This window comes from Pelodiscus sinensis, chromosome 7, assembly GCF_049634645.1.
Source record: "Pelodiscus sinensis isolate JC-2024 chromosome 7, ASM4963464v1, whole genome shotgun sequence".
NCBI lineage: Eukaryota > Metazoa > Chordata > Testudines > Trionychidae > Pelodiscus > Pelodiscus sinensis.
In genome coordinates, this window is record NC_134717.1 from 11092516 (window position 1) to 11113657 (window position 21142).

The window sequence follows — 21142 nt, forward strand, 5'->3', positions numbered from 1 at the left end:
CAGTTTCCTACACCAAGCTCCCTTCTGCATTCAGCCTCCATCCCAGAGCTCACATCTCCTCCATTATTATCATAGAGTGCAGCCCTTGACCACTTACAAATTCTTGGCATGCCCCCCCCATCAAAAATTATTGTTCACCCCATTCTAATACATCACCCTTGTTCCCGTAAGCTAAGAGAGAAGCCAGTGTAAGTATTAGCTAGGAAAGCAGCATTTTAACGTGGCATTTTTGACACCCATAGCGATTCTGGGGAAATCGCCCTGAAGATCTGCAACCTGATGCCTCAGGATAGTGGTATTTACACTTGCGTGGCAACGAACGAACATGGAACAGCTTCAACTTCAGCTACAGTCAAAGTGCAAGGTACTGGATTTCGCTTTAGCTTTGTGTGCTTCAAAGGCTAAGTCTATACCAGGGCTGCTCAATTTTGGAAGCGCCCGGGGTCACAATGATACAGCACATGCTGAGGGCCACAAGTTAAATGTGGTTGTATATACATGCAAATATATGCAAATAGCTACTTTCAAACTCACAGGAATGAATGCAAAGATTAATGCAAGGCTACATAACACGCAGGCCCCATTTAAGTCAGTTCTGCTGATGTTAATAAAATAAAATATTTACCCAATTTCCACCCATACGACAGCACTTTTAATGAGCAATCACAGTCCAGGAATTTAACTACTAAAACGCATATCAACAGAAGACCAATATATTAACTACTTTTTTGTTTTGGCTCCTAACCACAGTCCGTGTATTGTGGCCAGCACCCCGGGCCACAATCAAATGTGTTGAGTAGCCCTGGTATACACTGTCAAGTTACAGCGCGGTATATCAGCCTCCAGCGCTGTAACTCCCGAGATACCACCACTGGCAAGGTACTTAGTGTGCACTAACTCTGCAGTTGCTGTGCTCCAGGCAAACCCTCTCGACAAGAAGTGTAGAGCTTGCTGCATAGTGGCTGCAGTGCTGAGGGGCGACATTGTGGACACATCCGTTGTTTGCTGTGTTGTGACTGGCCTCCAGAAATGGCCCATAATCCCTGCAGTGGCCTCTCTGCTCTTTGTGTTGAACTCAGCGGGCTGCCTTGCAGGCATGTACATACCCCCCTTTCAGAGCTCTGTTTTGCACAGCCTGTGTGCTGTGCTGATCTGATCCGGGACACTGAGCAAATCATTCAAATGGAATGCTTGTGTCTGTGTGTGAGGGAGAGAAAGAGAGAAGCAAATCTTAGCTCTAGATTTAGACGCCTTAACTTGAAGCACCAGCTTTTAAAATCTTGGCCTAACATACCTCATAATCCCATAAACTTTACCCAATCTAACTGAGGCTTTGTCTACGCTACCAAGTTTTGTCGACAACTTATGCCAACACCCAAAAGTTGACAAAACACAAATCGCCAGATGGCAGTCATGCTTGCTCCATCTGTCGATAGATTATGTCCACACTGGGGGCACCATTATTGGCCATATGAGCAGTACACTGCGGATATGTATCCCACAGTGCAGTGTTGTAGGAAGGTAGTGCTGATCACATCTTGGGATTCCCTAAGAGTTTTGCCATGGTCTCCGCAGCTGCTGGGAGCAGCATCATGAGTAGCTCTGTGAGCTCTCGGTGCTGAGGAATGTCAAAGCAGCACTGCAGCCTGTCCCCTTGTCCCTAGCAGGGCAGAACAGGAGCATTCCAATGATTTGGTCTTTGTCCGCCAAATGAAGCCACTCCACTCAGCTGTCAGATACTTGCTGGAGCTTTGAAAGGAGAGGGACGCATGCCTGCAGGACAGCAGAGATCAAAATACTGAGCACAGCCATCAGGACAGGCATTGTGGGATACTGGAGGAATCCAGTTCTGTTCAAAACAAACAGCCGTGTCTACACTGGCTCTCTGTTGACAATGGAGGGGAAAAGAAGATTCTCTAGCAAGGGTTGACGTTTGTCCCAAAACTGGACGTTTTTCCAAACAAAAGTCCCATTGCAGTGTGTCCGCTCACTGTTTTGTCGCCAAAAGGCACTTTTTGGTGACACAACTTGGTAGTGTCGACACAGCCTGAGAATGCTACATGCTAAAACCACAGCGTGCCGTGGGCCATTCTGTTGTCTTTTGAAATGTCCACCATTTCAAGGCCACCGATGCAAAGCCCAAGTGTGATTTACCTAAAAGGAGCTCTGAGGGTCACCCAGAAATTGAGTCCCCTCCAGGTTGCAAATTGTTAGCACAGATGCTCTATAGAGGCTCTATAAAGCAAGGGGGTATGAAGTTTGCAGGTTGTAAGTTTAGAGCTTTTCATCCCTTTGAAGGGAGAGGACAAGAATTTGGCAATTAGCCACCAGGTGGGAGCTCTCCACTTCGAGTAGTGGAGACTGATGTGTATCAGAGCAGCACTGAAAGATCTATGGAATTGTAGAGAGTCCCAGTGGGGAGCAGATTGCTAGTGACCTTCAGCTCCAACAAAGCGTATTTTAGAAATTAAAATGAGCTCTGCCTGCAGCAGTAACGGCTGCGGAGGTGAGATTTATCACCAACATTTAGGAAGTCGATTTGTTTGTTCTCACAATGGACCCTGTGGGTTTAATTTGTAAGACTTAAAAAAAATTAGTTAAACGAGCTGCTATTGTATTCTGGTCAGAGCTTAGCTACATGCATGGCAATCGCTGATCATCTCGTAATTCAGCAATTCGAATAAGTATTGAGAAGGAGGAGAATATTGACTCTCATTCTAGCTGAATGTCAGCTGTTCAAAGGTCACTATTCTGTGTGCTTGCCACACCAATGGCCCAATCCAAAATTCAGTTGAAACCACTGGAAGACTTTTAACTTGTGTGGGCTTTGGACCAGGCCTTGGGTTGCAGCTGAAACTAGCAGCAAGGGGCTAAATAGGCCAATGCATCCGCATTCTCCTCTTGCTGTTCTCCAGGGTAGCAGGGTGGGAGGGAGACTGTTGTGATGCATTCAGGCTTCAGATCAAAGGTGAGCACCAGCTGAGAGCAAGAAGAAACTCCCACCCATGCTGTAGTGCTGCACAACTGACTAAGCACATCATGGGCTATTCTCAAACTGTGGTCAGGACCGTAAAGTGGGCTCCAACCCCATTTTAACGGGGTTGCTGGGCTGATGTTGGACTGGTTAGGGCCCGGGGCCAAAGCCTGAGCCCCACGCCAGCCTACGATGAGTTCCCCCCTCCCTCGTGGGGTTGTGTTGTAATTTCTGTTGTCAGAAGGGGGTTGCAGTGGAATGAAGTTTGAGAAGCCTCTGGGCTAGAGGACACTGACCTTCCTCGAAAAACTTTTGTATAGGTCTGTGTTGGAAATGGGATCACTGACTGGATGGACCACTTCTGATACAGGTTCCTGGGCTTCCTCCAGTTACTGCCCAGACAACACATGTTTCATGTATCTGCTCTAAGCAGTAACGTACCATGCAGAGCCATCCCATTCATAAGACACTTTGGGGCAACAGCCCTGGGGCTCAGGGCGGCCCATAGAACTAGCGGGGGACCTGGTGCCAGCAGGAGGGGCAGGCCCACCCCTGCATTCACTAGCAGAGGTGGGAAGCAAAGCAACTAGGCACCACTCCACTCCCCTGGCTCCCAGTTGCCTTACTTGGGGGCAGGAGCTTGGGGAAGGGACAGAAATGCCACCACACAGAAACTATTAGTGGAAAGCAGCTGGGAGCCAGAAGGGTGGAGCAATTTGAAGCCCTGCCCGTTCCCCCAAGCCGCCTCCCCCTAGCAGTGCAACCTGGAGGATCAGCGGGAGATCTGGTACCAGCAGCAGAGATCAGGCGTACCCTGGCACTCACCAGCAGTGACAGCAGAAAGTAGAGCAACCCAGCTCCAACCCGCCACGTTGTTCCACTTCCTGCCACTGAGTGCAGGGCGTCGTTCCATCCTTCCCCCCAGGTCCCTCCTTCGAGCAATGTGGCTGGAAGCTACGTCGCTCTGCTGCCCACCACCGCTGCTGGAGAGTGGAGGAGTGGGCCCGATTCCTGCTGCTGGGTTCAGGCCCCTGCTAATCCCTCAGCCCACATCGCTTGGGGGATGGCCTTGAGGGAAGGGGTGCAAAGGGAGGGGGGCAGAGTGGAGGCAGAAGTGGGGGAAGTGATGGGAGCAGGGGTGGGGTCTGGTGTGAGGAAGAGCTTCAGGCCCCCCTACCTCCACCCCCAGGATTGGCCCTGGTACTAACAATAGCTGATATGCTCCTGGTTTTTCTTTTCAAGGTGTTCCAGCAGCCCCAAATCGTCCCATCGCTCAGGAAAGAAGCAGCACCTCAGTGATCCTTCGCTGGCTGCCCCCATCCAGTACAGGCAATTGCACCATTTCGGGCTACACCGTAGAGTACAGAGAAGAAGGTAGGGAAATACTAGCCTTTACGGCAGGGCATGAGGGAATGGGTGGAGGGGACCAACGGGAAGGGCAGAGCCTAGGGTTGTCCTGGGCCCTGCACCCCTCTAGGAATGGCCCTTGTTGTATAGATAGGACCTTGAGGCTCAGAGAGACCGACGGCCAGATTTTCAAAGGTATGTAGGCCTAGAAGGTTAGGTGTTTTGTAAACCCACTAAATGCCAAGCTGCATCTCTGGCTGCCTAAAAAATGTTTAACTCTGTCCCTAAGACACCAACCTAAGATCACACGGGAATCCCATGGGAGGGGAGTAGAACCCAGACCAGCCTCTCTCTCCCTGCTGCATGCTTGGATGGGGAGGACTCTGACAGATGGGAGCAAAACCAAGAAGGTTAGTTCCCTGAGACTTCAGCAAATGGTCCCAGGCAGTTGGGAAGGATGTCATGGATGAAAGCATGAAAAGCACCAAAGAGATCAAGAAAGAAAAAAGAGAATGAGAGATCACTTAACTCTGAGGGGTGGCAAGATCTGCCCCATGCTGAATTGTAGAACAATGGCTGCTGTACAATTTTATATTTTAACTGAAAACCATTTTGTTTGGTTGGTTTTTTGGTTCTGAGTTTGAGGGACAGGAAGAAATGAGAGAGTGCCAGATGAGTATCAGGTGTTTATGCCTCAGATTCTTAGGGTATCCAGGCAAATTCCAGAGATGTTCAGAATATGCCAGAAAATGTAGTCCCTGAGGCATGCATGTAGCTCTAGATAAAATGGCTCAGATATTTAAGTATGAAGTGTATAGTTATTGAGCACTTTTAGTATCTGGAAGTGGAGGTACTGATGGCAATAGAAGTTGTTCTTGATGAAAGAACAGAACATTTGGCCCTCCAACTTTCTTTCAAAACAAAGAGGTACCCAGAGCTCCTATGCCTGTGGTTTTTTTCTTTCCTGCCCTGCAGAGGTCCTGAGAGACCCCAGAATTCTCAATTTTTTCCTCAGTTTTAAAATCTATATATTTTTTGGTATTATATACTCTCCTATGAGAACTGCAACTCAATTACTGTAGTGTTGTGGTAACAGCCTTCTGGAAACGAATAAGCCTTAAAACAGAAGTGAAGGCTCTGTTTAATTTTTTTGTCATGAGTCTCAGGCTGATTATTGTTTTCCTTATATTCACTTGATGCTGAGGTTGGAGCTTTATGATGATTTCAGCTATCATTTTAGAAGACAAAATGAAGTTTTTAGCCATTGTGGCTCTGGAAAAAGCTTCAAAATAAGACCTCAATGCACCATAAAGGCTCAAAAAACAGAAGGCAAATAAAAAGAATACCAAATCTATTATTTTTACATAATCTCGTGATTTTAAAGATAATCTCAAGAATTTCGGTGAGCCTGATTCATGATTTAACATTTGGGGGTGGCAGTACTGTGAAAATGACTTGAAAGTGTCAGTTTTACACCTTCAGTGAAGTAGCCAAGTTAGTCTATAACTGGAAAAACTTAAAAAACAATGAATAGTCTAGTAGCGCATCAAAGATTAGCAAAACATGTAGATGGTATCATGAGCTTTCGTAGGCAGAACCCACTTCTTCCTATGTCTGGAGAATTAAAAGTCCAGATCCAAGAATAAATAAGGGAAGGGGGGAGGGGGATAAGGAGGGGGAAAAAGGGAGAAAAAAAGACAGTGAATAGATTGCTCAAGTTACAAAAGGCTGATAAGAACAATTAGCACCTCCATTGTTTGGTTGGTGGGTTAAGTTATTAGGATTTTCATTCTATTCTGATAACTTCATTTACAAGTTTAATTCTTAAGTTCCAACCCTTTCCTGTGTATTAGGCTTATGGAATTGGTCTGAAACAACAGGGTAACGTGGATATCCATTAATGAGTGCCCGGGCAGATTACAGTGCTCTCCGACAGGTTTCTGTGTGTTGCCTTTTCGGATAGCTGATTTGCGTCCATTAATTCTTTCCCGTAGAGACTGTCCAGTTTGGCCAATATACATGGCAGTGGGGCACTGCTGGCATTTGATGCTGTAGATTTCATTAGTGGATGTGCAGTTAAATGAGCCCCTGTTGTAGTGGCTGATGTTGTTGGGTCCAGTGATGAAATTGCTTGTGTAGATGTCTGGGCAGAGTTGGCACCAGGGCTGATTGCAGGGATGGGTTCCTGGATGATTATGATGGAGATGTGTTACATGGTTACTGGAAAAATTTGTTTGAGGTTAGGGGACTGTCTGTAGGCGAGGACTGGCCTTTCCCCCAAGGCTTGAGAGTGAGGGGTCAGGATAAGTTGTAGATTGTTGATGATGTGTTGGAGGGGTTTAAGTTGTGGGCTGTAGGTGATGGCAGGAACACAGTACAATTAAATGATGGACAAATTTCTACCACCCTATACCAGAAACCTACCGACCACTATACTTACCCTCAATCCTCTAGCTTCCATCCCAGACACATTTCTCAATCTATTGTATACAGCCAAGCCCTAAAATACAACCAGATTTGCTCCAATCCCACAGAGACAAACACCTACAGGAGCTATACAGAGCATTATTAAAACTGAAATACCCACCCGGAGAAGTGAAAAAACAGATTGACAGAGCCGAAAGACTACCCAGACATGAACTACTTCAAGACAGGCTAAAAAAAGAAAACACCAGAATTCCACTTGTCATCACCTAGATGACAAGAAGGGCCCATGAGATCATCTAATCTGACTTCCTATGTATGACCAAACATACTGACCCTTGAGCCAGGTACTATAATCTTTAGAAGTTTGAGAGCTGCAAGACATAAACAACCTTTGACATGCATTTTTTTAATATTAACATTCTACTTACTCTATCATGGCTAATTATTGCTAGAGCTAGAGGCTTTGTGGGTCTCCATCCTGGTCGTAAGTCTTTGGAAATGTGGTTGTTGTTAAAGCAGTGCAGAGGGACTTGGTCAGATGTTGATTTGTAAGGACAGCATAATGTTTCTGTTTTTACAAATGTCATCATGGAGTTTCACAGCACTATGTTGTACCAAACATTGAAATGAGGTACACACTAGTCTTCTTGAGTTGAGGCTACTTCATTCCTGGCACTTCCTCCAAGAGCTCAAATTGCAGAGTGATTTATGCATGAGCTTTAGAGTCTGGTCTTTCTAGAGTACTTGTAGTTCCATTTCTCCACTAGATATTTCTGTAACCATGGTTTTTGGGAATCAGACAGACGTCATTGATCACATCAGCCATGAACAGATTTACAACTGTGGTGTCCAACACACTAGCCACTAGCTACATGTGGCTATTTGGCCAGTTGAGTGTGGCTAATTGGTCTGAAAAATGTGGCTATTTGTCTGGTTGTGTGTGGCTAGTTCGCTATAACAGTAGCCACTCTAGTGGCTACAGCTTCAGAATTGGTTGGACACCACAGGTTTACAAGAGCGCAGGGTCCCAGCTTCTACAAGTCTTCACACCGGTCTGAAAGTCATCAGTCCTAGTAATTCACCTCTGTATGTTATGTTTATAAGATGCACATTGGATCTTTTACAGGTAGAAAAGGCAATATGCCATGCTTATTGCAAATACAGTATTGAAATCAACATATGCATTCATTGTCTCACATACACATGTCCTGGAGCTGGTGTTATAGTTATCATATAATTTGGGGGGGGGGTGTGTGCGCGCTGAAGCATCCCCAGTAAGAGAATTCTCTGTACAAACATGCACACAATTCTCTTGCTAAGTATGCTTCATTAACACATTGATTTCTTTATGAATTGGTCTTATCATTCTGCTCTATAATCTATAAAAGGTGACTAATAGAGCTAGGTAGCTTTAAGAACTGGTATTCTACTTATGAACTAAATCAAACTATTTTCTTCAGCTAGCTAGCTCTCTCTCTCTCTCTCTCAAATTCAGGATCCCAGGTTTGGCAGCAGTCAGTGGCCTCCACTTTGGATACCTATCTCGTCATTGAAGATCTCGTTCCAGGCTGTCGGTATCAGTTCAGAGTCAGCGCCAGCAATCCCTGGGGAATTAGCTTACCTAGTGAGGCCTCAGAGTTTGTGAGCCTCCCTGAGTCTGGTGAGTACTTTGTGCCAAGGAAAAGGCCAGCTGATGAGCAAGAGACTGTAGTGAGTGTAACGAGAGTTCTTTGATTTCCATTCCAGAGCTGAGATTCAGGTGACAAATATCACAGAAAGCTAGATACTCCTCAGAGCAATCCTTCACCAAGTCCTAGCATCAACACAACCCCTTTCTCCCTAATAGGAAAAGGCATTTAGGTGGAGCCCATTCTTCCACCCCCATAACAGGATTCCCCTCCTATTTGCCTTGCCATCTTTCTTCTCTTGCACCATCTCCCTTCCCCATTCCACTTGCTATGTCTTGAAAAGTATCAGTCAACTGTAGGGCTTTGCAGTCCCAGCCAATAATCCTTTACACTTCTGTAAGGCATTTCATCTGAGGCTTTCACATCAGTTTACAAATAGCAATCCTCCCCGCACCTCTGACATGTGGCTAAGGCAGGATTATTAACATCATTTTACAGATAAGGAAACTAAGGTTATCTTGGTTTAAACAGTATTGAATGTATTTTTTCAAGTGATAAAACACTTTTTTAAATGGAGAGGCAGGATGGACTTGTCCAAGGTTACACAGAACCTTGACCACAAGTCATCTGATCCTTGGTGACTCAGTTTTCATCTGCGAGATGGGGATAATAAAACTTTTCATCTTCCATGTGCTGCTTTGTCTATTTAGATTGTAAGTTCTTCAGAGCTCTTACTATGTGCAGTGTGCACCATGGAGCTCTGGTTTTGTTGGTGGTTCTAGGCACTAACCATAAAATAAATAAAAAATGTTATCACTTCTTGCAATATAAAACAAGTTATCTTACTATGGCATTAGAAGTCTCTGGTTTTCACGCACTTAAATACGAGCTGTGGTATTTTGCTCCTACTCTACCCCCTGAGCCTGTCAATATGACAGCTCAGGATTTGAGGCAGATCCTGCACTCCCTGTCTTGCATCACTGTTCCCCAATGGCTCTTACCCAGACTGGGTAAGAATTTCGTCCCTAGCCTGTGTTTGGCAGAAGGTGAGAATGGGCAATAGGGGAGGGGTCACTTGATTTCCTAACCTGTTCATTCCCTCTGAGACCTGGCATTGGCCTCTTTTGGAAGACAGGATCCTGGGCTAGATGGATCTTTTAGTCTGACTCAATATGGCCCTTCTAGTCTCCAAGCTTTGAGAGCATATGCTCCAGCCAACCTGTCACATACATACCGCTGTTTTTAATGCACTGGTTCAAACTCCAGTCATGTGAATGTCTCCCTGGGCTGGTTGGCTCACTCCTAGCTGCAGTGTACGTGTACTGAGAGAGTTAGGTTCCCCAGGGTGTCTTTGTTACAGTGCAGACCCCTGCAGCCAGTGGAGCAGCCCAGAACTGGGAAGGCACCAATGTAACTTCAGGTCACCTTAGCTTTTCCTTCTCCTGGTCTGCTCCTTTTAAAGGCACAGCACAGAATGTCCCCCTGGAAGTTTTTTGCCTGGGGAAGAGAAATGAAAACGGGCTCTTCGTTGTTAATTTTTCCTTTAAGTTACTTCGGTTTTTTTAATGTGATATGATCATTAGCACATATTTTGTGTTACCTGGGAAATGTTCCATAACCTTGATCTTTCTTTAATATATTTTTTTTCTCCAAAGATACTGCTGCTGATGGTGCCACTGTTTCATGGAAAGAAAACTTTGACTTTGTTTATATGGAATTTCATGAGATTGGGAGGTAATATTAGCAGTGTAATAAAAAAAGAATGACCATGTGAAGCTTTCTAACCAGGATTTAGGTTGGGGGGAGGGTTTATATCTGTCAACTAAATGCAGTGTTTTTCTTATCTTTTCTAAAATGCCTTTTCTTTTAGGGTATTGTGCATGTAATGTCAGTATTAAATGTGTCTTTTTCAAGACCAATATAAGAATGTAATCTGAGGAGTATAATTCAGAAATGAATGGCTGAATGTGAGCTATCCTGTTAGGTATGAAAAACTGTATCTGTCATTGGAAGTTTTAGCTAGGATCTACTCACTTCTCTAGTTTGGCTGGATTATTATGACATCAAAAATGCAGGACAATCTTGATGTACTTAATTCTCAGCACTCTACTAGAGTATTTTAAGTTTATGATTAAAGTTCATCATGCACTTTAGTTCAACAAATCATCTCTATTCAATAATGCACTTGAGTCTAAATGGGTAAGGTAGAGTACTTTGTGTGAAGTCACCGTCTGGAGTTTGGCCAATATAGAAAGATAAGGGATCTACGACTAGACTATACACAATCTAAGAGATCTTATTTAGGTCAAGTGGTGGAGATCCGTGTTTCTGGGGTTAATAGGTTAGGGTTTTATCTTGCTCTGTAGGCCAATGTGCAATTCATCTAGTACCAGTCTGTGTTCAGTATATGGATTCTCTAATTACTTTACTAATTACAAGATAAGAATATTTCACATTCTTTCACTGTGGAACACTTGTGATGGCTTTAGCGAAATCTCACCTGCTCTGTATAAGTGACTCACTATTGTTTGTCCTTCATAATCACTTAATCTTATATCTGAAACGAATAGGTGAAATTATTAAATATTGTTAATTAGTGGGGGGGGATTATTTTTAGTTTCTTAAGAATGGACATTGCTTTTATTAAAATATTTGTGTGCTTATTTATTTAAAAGAAAAAATAGCAGCTTCAAATTGAACCATTGGGAGATCATTAGAAAACTGCCCAATGACTTTACAAAGAGAAATGACACCATTTGTTATCTCTTTTAGCTCATCCCCAGTGAATCTAAACTCCCAGGGTAAAGAACATAGTAGGTTCTTTGTAGGGAAAGGTTCTGAATAACTAGACAAATCTGGTTCCTTGTAAAATATTAATGTGCTGAATCAAATAACACTTTGAAAATCACTCTGTTATTGCACTGAAAAACAGACATGATTTATTCATGGATCGTCTTCATTATCATGTCTTCCAGGGGGCGATTCTCCATAGTAAAGAAATGTATTCACAAAGCCACCAGGAAGGACGTCGCCGTGAAATTCATTAGTAAAAAAATGAAAAAGAGAGAGCAGGCAGCACATGAAGCAGCTTTGTTACAGCACTTGCAGCATCCTCAGTATATAACTATCCATGATACCTATGAGTCGCCCACATCTTATATCTTAGTTTTAGAGCTGTAAGTACCTCATGGGTTCAGGATTTAAGGGAGGTTCTGGTTGAAATCCTGGCCTCTTGAAATCAGTGACAAAACTCCCATTGACTTAAGAAGTCTAGGATTATACTGGCTGCCCTACTTTTAGATTATAGTGCCATGTAGCGCATCCATTATGTACTCAATTTCTGTCTCTTGTGTATGGATTGAAGGAAACTAAGAATGACTGGGACAAATTCATATTTGATGTCATGCCACTGAAGATAGTGGGATTACACTATCCATGGCCTGTCCAAATATGTGTTCAAATATGTATCTGTCAAAGCTCACCCAATGCCTATATATTTATAAGAGACAAATGTAGTGCAGCAAGTACCCTGGCCCTGCAAAAGAAAGGTGGCCCCTGGAGACAATATTGCTTAGTGGACAGAGCAATGATCTAAGACGCCAGAGACCTGAGTTTTAGTCCTGGCTCTGCCACTAGCTTGCTGGGTGACCTTAAGCAAGTCACTGCCTCCCTATGCCTCAGTTTCCCCACTGTCAGACAGAGGTAATGATACTGGTCTGCTTTGAAATGTAATAATTAAAAGAATGTGATATTATTATTAAAGCAAAATGCTACTTAGATAGAAGATGTCCCATGAAGTACACATGGGCTATTTGTGTATTTATCTACACAAATAAATATGCCTGAGTGGATATTTTAAAGAGTGTACATTTTCAAAAGGAAACCATTTTCATTTGAAATTTTCAGAAGTTTTACTCCGTTATCCATGAGATCTTCAAACAAAGGGTATGTCTACACTACCCCCCTAGTTCGAACGTGGAACGAGGCGTACAGATAGTTCGGATTAGGAAGCCTAATCCGAACTATCTAGTCCGTGCCGCGTGTAGCCGCGCAGCACGGGGTTCGCACTAGCCGGCTTTTAAAAATGGCGGCGCCGGCTTTATGCTAATGAAGCCCGGGAAATTCAAATCCCGGGCTTCATTAGCAAGTTCGGTATGCATACATTACCCCCCTAGTTCGAACTAGGGGGGTAGTGTAGACATACACAAATAGACCATTCCAAATAAATAAGTGTATCTGTTTTCAGAGAAAACTGGCACCATATGTTGGATCAGTCTTTGAGCAAATTACAGTATTTGGAGGCTGCTTTAGATTTTTCAAAGACTGTTGATAAATGAATGGTTGAGGAAAAAAATCATGATGCCGTTTTCATGGCTTGCCATTATCTTTAGATATAATTAGCTACATACTGGAGCTTACATTTTAGTTTCCTTTGTTTTTAGGTCATTGCAGTTAGATTTTCAAATATCAGCTGTGCCTGGATGTTTCATGTGACTTTTTTTTTTCAAGCTGGGATTTTTATTTGTTTTTAGTATGGATGACGGCCAGCTCTTCGATTATCTTATGAATCATGATGAACTGATGGAGGAAAAAGTAGCTTTCTACATAAGAGACACAATGGAAGCCTTACAATATCTTCATAATTGTAGAGTGGCACATTTAGATATAAAGGTATGTGGAAAAGAGGGTGAAGCTCTTCATTGGTCAAACACAGAACATTTAGCAGACACAGTCTATGCCCTAACGAGTTTACAATCTAAACAGATGGGTACTACAGTTTAGATCTTAGAAGGTGGCCAGAAAGAAGTCTGATCACACTGTGGTGCAGGGTTTTTCTTCCTTGTAATACATAAGACATCACTTTTGTGTGTGATGGGTTTATACTGCAGGGCTTTGTAGCAGTGCCATGTTTAAAGGAGGGATTTGATGAGGAGAGCGGATGCCCGGCATGTGGAAAGAGTAAAACTGCTGTTGCAAAAAAGACAATAGTAGGAGAAGGATGCAAAGGGAGCAGTTGGAGGAGCAAAGTAGGAACTATGAAAATAAAAAAGCAAGAGGTACAGACAAGAGCTTTGAAAGTGTGGGAATGGAGCTTAAACTTGAAAGGGATAAGAGAGGAGCCAGAGAAGAGATTCAAGAAGGGGAATGACTTGGAAAGAGTGAAACAAGATTTTCCCAACTGCATTTTGGAGAATTAGGGAGACTCAGAAGTCTGTAGTGTCATTAACATGATCAAACCTTGTGTTAACACACATGGCAGGAGGTGGTATGCTGTCAGACTCTGACAGCATAATGTCCTGCATTCATTATTGTAATGTTTTACTTATTGGAATGCCAATAACTTTGATTGTAACTAGAATTTCACTGGGGATTGCCCTGCACCTGGGCTCTAGTTGTCCTACGTACCAGTTAAGGTTGTACTGGTTGGTTGTTTTTTTGGGGGGGGGAGGGTTAGAGCAGATTTAAATGGAAATCAAAAATACTTACAAAGTAAGGGGCTAACCTGTCCTCTTACATGATTTGCTTTTCACATAGGGTGTGTCTAGATTACATGGCTCTGTCGACGGAGCCATGTAGATTAGGTTTCTAGACATAGAAAAATGAAGCAGCGATTTAAATAATCGCCACTTCATTTACATCAAAAACCTTATTCCATGAGGCATAACGGTGCGGTCAACAAGGGCTTCCCTTGTCGACCGTGGAGCGTCCAGACTACCGTGCTGTGCCACCAAACAGCTGATCGGCACAACGCGGCAGCCATTTTGATGTAAATGAAACGGTGATTATTTAAATTGCCGCTTCATTTTCCTGTCTAGTAAACTAATCTACATGGCTCTGTCGATGGAGCCATGTAATCTAGACATACCTTTAGTGACTCCATCCCTAGTAATAGTCTTAACTCAGTAGAGGACTCTCCTGGAATCTTCAGACCAAAAATGTCATTTCAGGTGGTATTTTGGTTCTTCCATTTCCCATGACCAAATATTTTTTCCAAAATAACATAAATAGAAAGGTTAAGCCTCAATTGGCTAAGCTACTAGAAGTGCTTTTCAATATGTATTTGTATAGTCTTTGTTGGACTTCTGGGAGCTTTCAGGAAGTATGTAGATGTTCTTGCAAATTCCTTAGAAATTACACTGAATCCTAAAGTAGCAACTGTATTACACCATGAGACAGTTTCCCAAAGCAAGTGGTAGAAGTCCCCATCACTTGAGCCATTCAGAGATGCACTGAAGGGAACAAAACTGTGCTGCTAAGTCAAAAGCAAGAGAAGCAGAGCTCACAGTAGTGAGTAATCTGAGTCATGCACTTATAACACTGAGTGAGGGAAAGGATGGTGGTATTGTCAATAATGATTTAAGAACAGAAAAGAGAGTTTGGAAAGCTCTTTGATTAGTTTAATTTTGGACATATTGAGCTTGAGGTGCAAGAACTGCCTGAGGATGGAGACAAAGGAGAGACAAGTAGAAAGGTATGAGTAGGTGATGGTGTAGAAATAGTCACACTGTAGATGAGAGCTGAATCCATGGTGCATATGAGCACACCAGGGAGAAGGTGCACAGGGAGGGAGACAATCAGAAATGCTGAAATAGCTGCAAGTAGGTGGAAACCAGGAAAGCCTAGGACCAAATATACCTGCACTCTGGTTTGGAAGACAAATATATCCATATATAATTGCTCTAGGAAGATGAATTTGGGAAAATGAACTTATTTCATCTCCATAGAAACACAGAGTCAAGTCCTGCTCCTTTACACTGGCGTGAAACAAGAATAACTCCATTGACTCTAAGGTATTGGTCTGCTTTTGCAGCTGTGTAAATGGGAGCTGAATTTGTTCTCAGGCATTCAGTGTTCTGATGGGCATTTCACATCTCTGATTCAGTGTAAGTGTTGATGAGCTAGTGCACATGAACTATGGGTATAGACATCTCTTTAAATAAAAGCTACAAATGTAATTTATATAACAACTGTACAATTTAATCTGTTTTAAAATCTCAACAGCCAGAAAATCTGCTAATTGATTTAAGGATCCCAGTGCCTCGTGTCAAGCTTATAGACTTAGAAGATGCAGTCCAGATCACGGGACATTATTATGTTCATCAGCTGCTTGGAAACCCTGAATTTGCAGCTCCTGAAGTTATCCAAGGTGCCCCTGTCTCACTGGGCACAGACATCTGGAGCATTGGGGTCCTTACCTATGTCATGTTAAGTGGTGTCTCTCCGTTCCTCGATGAAAGCAAAGAGGAGACCTGTATAAATGTGTGCCGAGTGGATTTCAGCTTCCCTCATGAGTATTTCTGTGATGTGAGTCATGCAGCCAGAGACTTCATCAATGTTATACTTCAAGAAGACTTCAGGAGGAGGCCGACAGCAGCCACTTGTTTACAGCATCCTTGGCTGCAGCCTCACAATGGCAGCTATTCCAAAATCCCGCTGGATACCTCCCGTCTGGCTTGCTTCATTGAGCGCCGCAGACACCAGTATGATGTGCACCCAGTTCCCAACGTCAAGAGCTTCATAATGAACAGGATGAACCCGGGAACATGATGCCACATAACCATGTGACATGATACTGCTGGGCCGGAGGCCAGGCAAACAGTATGAACAGACACAAGGTGGAATCTGACTGTATATAATTCAGTATTAAGTATTACATCCATTTCATATGGTTTCCCAAACTGAGGGATGTAACTCATGCTAGTGGTTGTGGCATCTGTCCAGTTACTCAGAACCAAAGTTATGTAAGTGCTGATCAGTGGGTGTGCATACCCTCTTGACAAGGCTGTTCTTGGAAAGCAAGGAATCTCCTGGTTAGAGTGATGTTCGTATTACAAAGATGGTGTTCAACATGGGAACCAAAATACTGATGCCTTAGTTTTTTGAAAGGCAGCCTTATAAGAGAGCCTCACGGTCGAACCAGCCTCATTTGGAAGAGAATAGCGATTTGGAAGAGGAAAATTAGGTTGACCCAAGGCTGTCAGCATTTACTGCCAAACTGTGTTGGATTCAGGTTTTGCTGAAATCATTGCTAGCCAAGTGCCAGATATAGGCAGGACTTTGCAAGCCCGTAAGACACATGATTCCTGTTGACATCAGTGGGGACTATGGAGGGCATGCAGGATCAAGTCCTATTCACAGTAATACTAGCTTTTGTGGTTAACGGACTGAAATAGAATGTGCTTTCAGAAATGCTCTCATTACATGGTATTGCTCAAGCATACCTCTTCAGATAAGAATACCAGTGGGATTCCAGAGCCTTTTTTACTGTATCAAATCAACATACAGTAACTTTCAGAGCTATGGTTAAGGGGGTAAAATCACTGTGGCAGAAAGCTGTTTTGACTAAGCACAATGAAACCTTGATGGCTTTTTAAAATGTTTTATAAACATTGTACAGAAATCTTTTCCAAAACCTGTGCACTGAGAAAAGACTGTCTGATTTTTTCAGTACCTGTAAATTAGATGATTTTTTTCTATCAGGTTGTTCAATTTACATATGTGGGTGTATATAGAAAAAGGATCCTGTTCCATTTCAAGCTCTGAAGTTGCTCGGTCCAAAGTTCATCAAAAGCTGGTCAAAGTGCAGTGAGAGTAGTGGGTTTATCTTTGTGCTTATAGCTTCAGATGGTTTTCAGTATTTAAAATTGGATGCTCCACTTCTCAATTCTTAAACTTTTCTCCAGGCACTTTAAGGCCTCCATTACCAAGGCATCCAAGAGGCTATTTTTATGTCTTAGGCCAAGTTTGAAATAACAAAATATTCACAATTAAAATATTTCTCTTATAAACCAAGATGTAACATTGCCATATGGCTGTTATGGTAGCAGGCCTAGCCTTAAATATAAGGACTATAGGAAGTCTCATGAAGGCCTAGCAATTCATGGGCTGGCCAGATCTTCTCCTATTTAGCCACAGGGCCAAAAGATGAGGCAACTCTCTGCGTGGTTTTTACCTCCCTTCCCCCCCCCCCCCAACTTAAGTAGCTCAGAGACCCTGCAAATGGTAGCCCTGCATAGGGGTGGATCTGACAATCAGCAATGGAGTATATTCTTTCCAGACACATGGGTAAGTTCTGAAGTGCTAAGAGCTATCTAGGTACCTGGTATAGATCTACTACCAAATCTGGAGTTGGGATTTCTGAATGCAAAAAGTTTGATCCAATAACCTGTGCTATCTACACTATCTTGAGTAATTACTCAAGGGCAGCAGTAGTAAAATCAAACACCCAATCCTAGTGGCTGGATTGTATCCTGGGAAAGGTAGAGGGTAGAGAGGAATTCTCTCCATTGCCAGCTGATGCAGTCTCACACACACAACTGTAGCCTCAGGGCTTCCTTCTTTGATCTTCAAAGCCCAAATTCATAGCATGCAGGTTCCCTGGAGCTTTCTGTGGGGTCCCAGCAATATGCTTGCCCTGCACAATGAAATCACACTGGCTGAAGTGACGGTGGGACATTCTTTGCTTGTCGGGCAGGCTTGCTAGTGGACACAGAAGTCAGCAAGAGCACACTAAGAAACTGAAGACTACGTAATTAGAGATAGGAATGGGTTCTGGGGATCTGGGACTCCTGGTCAGAGAACAGAGAGAGTGCAAGTGGGGAGGGCAGAGAGAACATAACAAATTATATCAGAGAGCAGAGGTGAGGCAGGAGTCCACCCAGAAGGCTTAGAAGGGAGAAGGCTTGTCAGCGACACTGGATACTATGGATGACCTAGAACCCATTTCAGTTTCTCTCTTCAATGCTGCAGCTACTTCCTAAGCAAATCAGTGGTACCTCTCACAAATCAGCAAATAGAAAAAAATATCACCTCAGTAAGACTGCAATGTGGCTTTAGCCACAAAAGTTCTTTCAGACTACAGCCACTGAAGGGTTTCCTACATTAGCGCAGTACTCAGGTACTTTCTCTGCAAGACTGTTTACTTCCCTTCTTCCTACTTTTAAAAGTTGGCTCTTGGGCACATTTCACTTACCTGATTTGACTGTGCTGCCCTCTATTATTTATTAATTATTATTATTATGGAAGTGTGGTTAAAAATTCTGATACCTTTTCTAAAATGTGTGTAATTTTTAAGCCACAAACTTTTTCCTTGTCATTGGTACAAAAATGCCTCTCAAGGTTCCTCACCAAAGGCTCTTATGCTAAGAAAGCAGTCTTAGGACAAGAGAGAAGGTCCTCTCATGGATCAGTAACTGGTTAAAGTATAGGAAAAATGGGCAGTTTTCACAGTGGAGAGAGATAAGTAGCAGGATCCCCTAAAGATCTACACTGGAACAATTGCTGTTCAAAATATTCTTAAATAATCTGGAAATGGAGTAAACAATGTGGTGGCATTATACAAAATTATGGATTATACAAAAATTACTCAAGATAGTATATGATAGAGGTCTATTAAAATAATGGATGATGTGCGAGAATAAGGAAGTTATTTATCCCTTCACATAATGCATGAACCAGGTATCAGCAAATGAAATTCATAGGCAACAAGTTTAAAATGAACAAAAAGGAAGAACTTCTTAGCACAATGCACAGTCAATCTGGGGAACTGGTTGCCATGGGATGTTGTGAAGGCCAAAAATCTAACTGGAATAAAAAAAACTTTATAAATTCATAATGACCATCTTGGCAAATAGCCAGAGACACAATCCCCTGGTCTAGGTGTCCCTAAACTTCTTGATAGAAGCTAGGAGGGAATGGTAGGGGGGTGGATCTCTTGATACAACTGCCCTGTTCTTGTTCACTGCCTAAAGCATCCAGTATCTGCCACGGTCAGAAGTCTGGACATTGGGCCAGGTAAACCCATTAGTCTGATCCAACGTGGGCATTCTTATGTAAAATAACAATTTTCACATCCCAATCCCACTCTGTCCCCTCTATATCTTGTTCCCTCTCTTTTTTCTCAAATAACTGATCCTTTTGGCTGGAATGTTATTCTGAAGTGCTAAGCAACAAGGTGAGAGAGCTCTTTTATTGGATCAACTTCTATTGATGAAAGAGACAAGTTTACAAAGAGCTCTTTTCAGTCTGGGAAAGGTCTGTTTTGATGTGCTGGCAGTTAAAACAAACTTCACTTCCCAAGTAAGTAAATTTTGGGACCAAATTCTGACCTTAGTTTCCTGTGGCATCAGAAAGTTTAACTGGTAACTGAGAGCAGAATTTAGGCTTTGATATGCAAACTACAAAAGAGGCTAAATATAGAACCTCATAATGCTATCTATATGGATGCTTTGGGACTATAACCGTACTTTAATGCCTTTCAAAATAGAAAGCAAGCTATCTAAGAGCTAATGAAATCTTCGGAGACCAGTTTTGTGACTGATGCATACCACAGAGGTCTGACAATCACAAGGTTGGTTCTGGATCTAGTCCATTCCCTATAGAGACAGATTCTTCTTTTGCACAGGACTCAGATTTATTATCCAGGATTTTTTTTTTTTTTTGTTCCATCAGAAGATGGGGCTTTCCTGAGGGGAACAAAATACAATCCTATTTTATAAGGCTGATTGCACACTGCCATCGAGTGATGAATTCCTATTCTGGAAGCTGTATATTGGTGAATGTTACCATAATGTCAGGATTCTGACTTTGCTGTAATTGTGGTCTTTTAATATGAAGCTAGTGAAAACAAACATCTGTAGTCACTTAAGCCATATTTCACCTCCATGTCCAACTTTCGATGCTGGTGCTTTTACTTCTCTTTCTACCAAACTGTTCAAAACTGTTCTGCCAGTGAAATCAATCAAACCAGTTATGCCTTTTACTGGTACCATAAGGAAGGCAAATGCACAGGCTGTTTAAAAGTAAAAATCCACCACCAAAAGAAGGAAATTTCACTGCATGCTTAGAATGTACTGTTTTAATGTTTTTCAACAATCAACAGAAAGAGGAGCAAAAAGAGATTGCTAGGAGCTCAGCATTTTCAAGGTGCAAACTAATTCCACAGCCTTAATTTCAGTGTCCTGCTGGTCTGCCTTAAGTGTATCTTCTGTTTTATTGCAAATGTGCATATACAAAATGAAAATGTGGTTTTGTAAAGGCAAGTTTGTAAATATTTTATTTGAACATCCAATCACTTGTGTGACATTGTAAAGTGATGAGCTGCTGTCACTTGTTAATATTACTATGCTACAATATGTTATCTACAGAAGCTTCAAAATGTACATCTTCTTTCATTGTGTTCCTATAAATACAGTATATTAAAGATGCCATTTCTGGGTTTTTTGATTAAAGACAGTTGTTCAGAGAAAGAGTCAGTCTTCTTTCACAAACTCTGGATTTTCTAAGACTTTTAAGACACTAAAGCAGACCAGCTACTTGATTGACTCAATACTTAGTTTTGACTGGAGGCTCAGACGGAATTCAAATATTGAAGACAGCACTCTTAACATATGCTAGGTCAAACCTAAAGCTGAGCAAAACACCTGATCTTGTACTTTGGTGGTCACTCTGGAAAAAATCTCCTAAAAAGCTCAGCTTCGATTAACCTACCATGGAACTACTCCCTAGTCATATTTCATAAAAATAAAAAAAAATCAAAACATATCTCATTGAAATGACATGCTGTGATGTCACTGCAGCTGCGTCCGTTAGATGCTACTGTGTGATTTCATTAGACTACAAAACTGCCTTTTTTTCAGCAAATAAACTGTTCTCACAGGCTGCGTCTAGACTGGTATGATTTTGCGGAAATACTTTTAACTGAAGTTTTCTAGATTGACACGGATGCGCAAATGCATCCGTGGCCAGTCTAGATGCCATTTTGCGC

The 21142-nt window shown here is 42.5% G+C and overlaps 1 protein-coding gene across 1 annotated transcript in view; it reads left to right on the top strand.

The window, feature by feature from the left end:
• The window catches only part of KALRN (kalirin RhoGEF kinase), a 790448-nt gene extending 769666 nt beyond the window's left edge, over window positions 1–20782 (top strand). Inside the window, exons 54-60 of the mRNA XM_075933149.1 lie at window positions 243–364; window positions 4217–4348; window positions 8244–8408; window positions 10032–10110; window positions 11352–11552; window positions 12909–13047; window positions 15379–20782. Of these exons, the coding sequence (XP_075789264.1) occupies window positions 243–364; window positions 4217–4348; window positions 8244–8408; window positions 10032–10110; window positions 11352–11552; window positions 12909–13047; window positions 15379–15924 (1384 nt within the window). The 3' untranslated portion in view covers window positions 15925–20782. The remainder of the gene's footprint in view (window positions 1–242; window positions 365–4216; window positions 4349–8243; window positions 8409–10031; window positions 10111–11351; window positions 11553–12908; window positions 13048–15378) is intronic.
• Window positions 20783–21142: the final 360 nt, after the last annotated feature.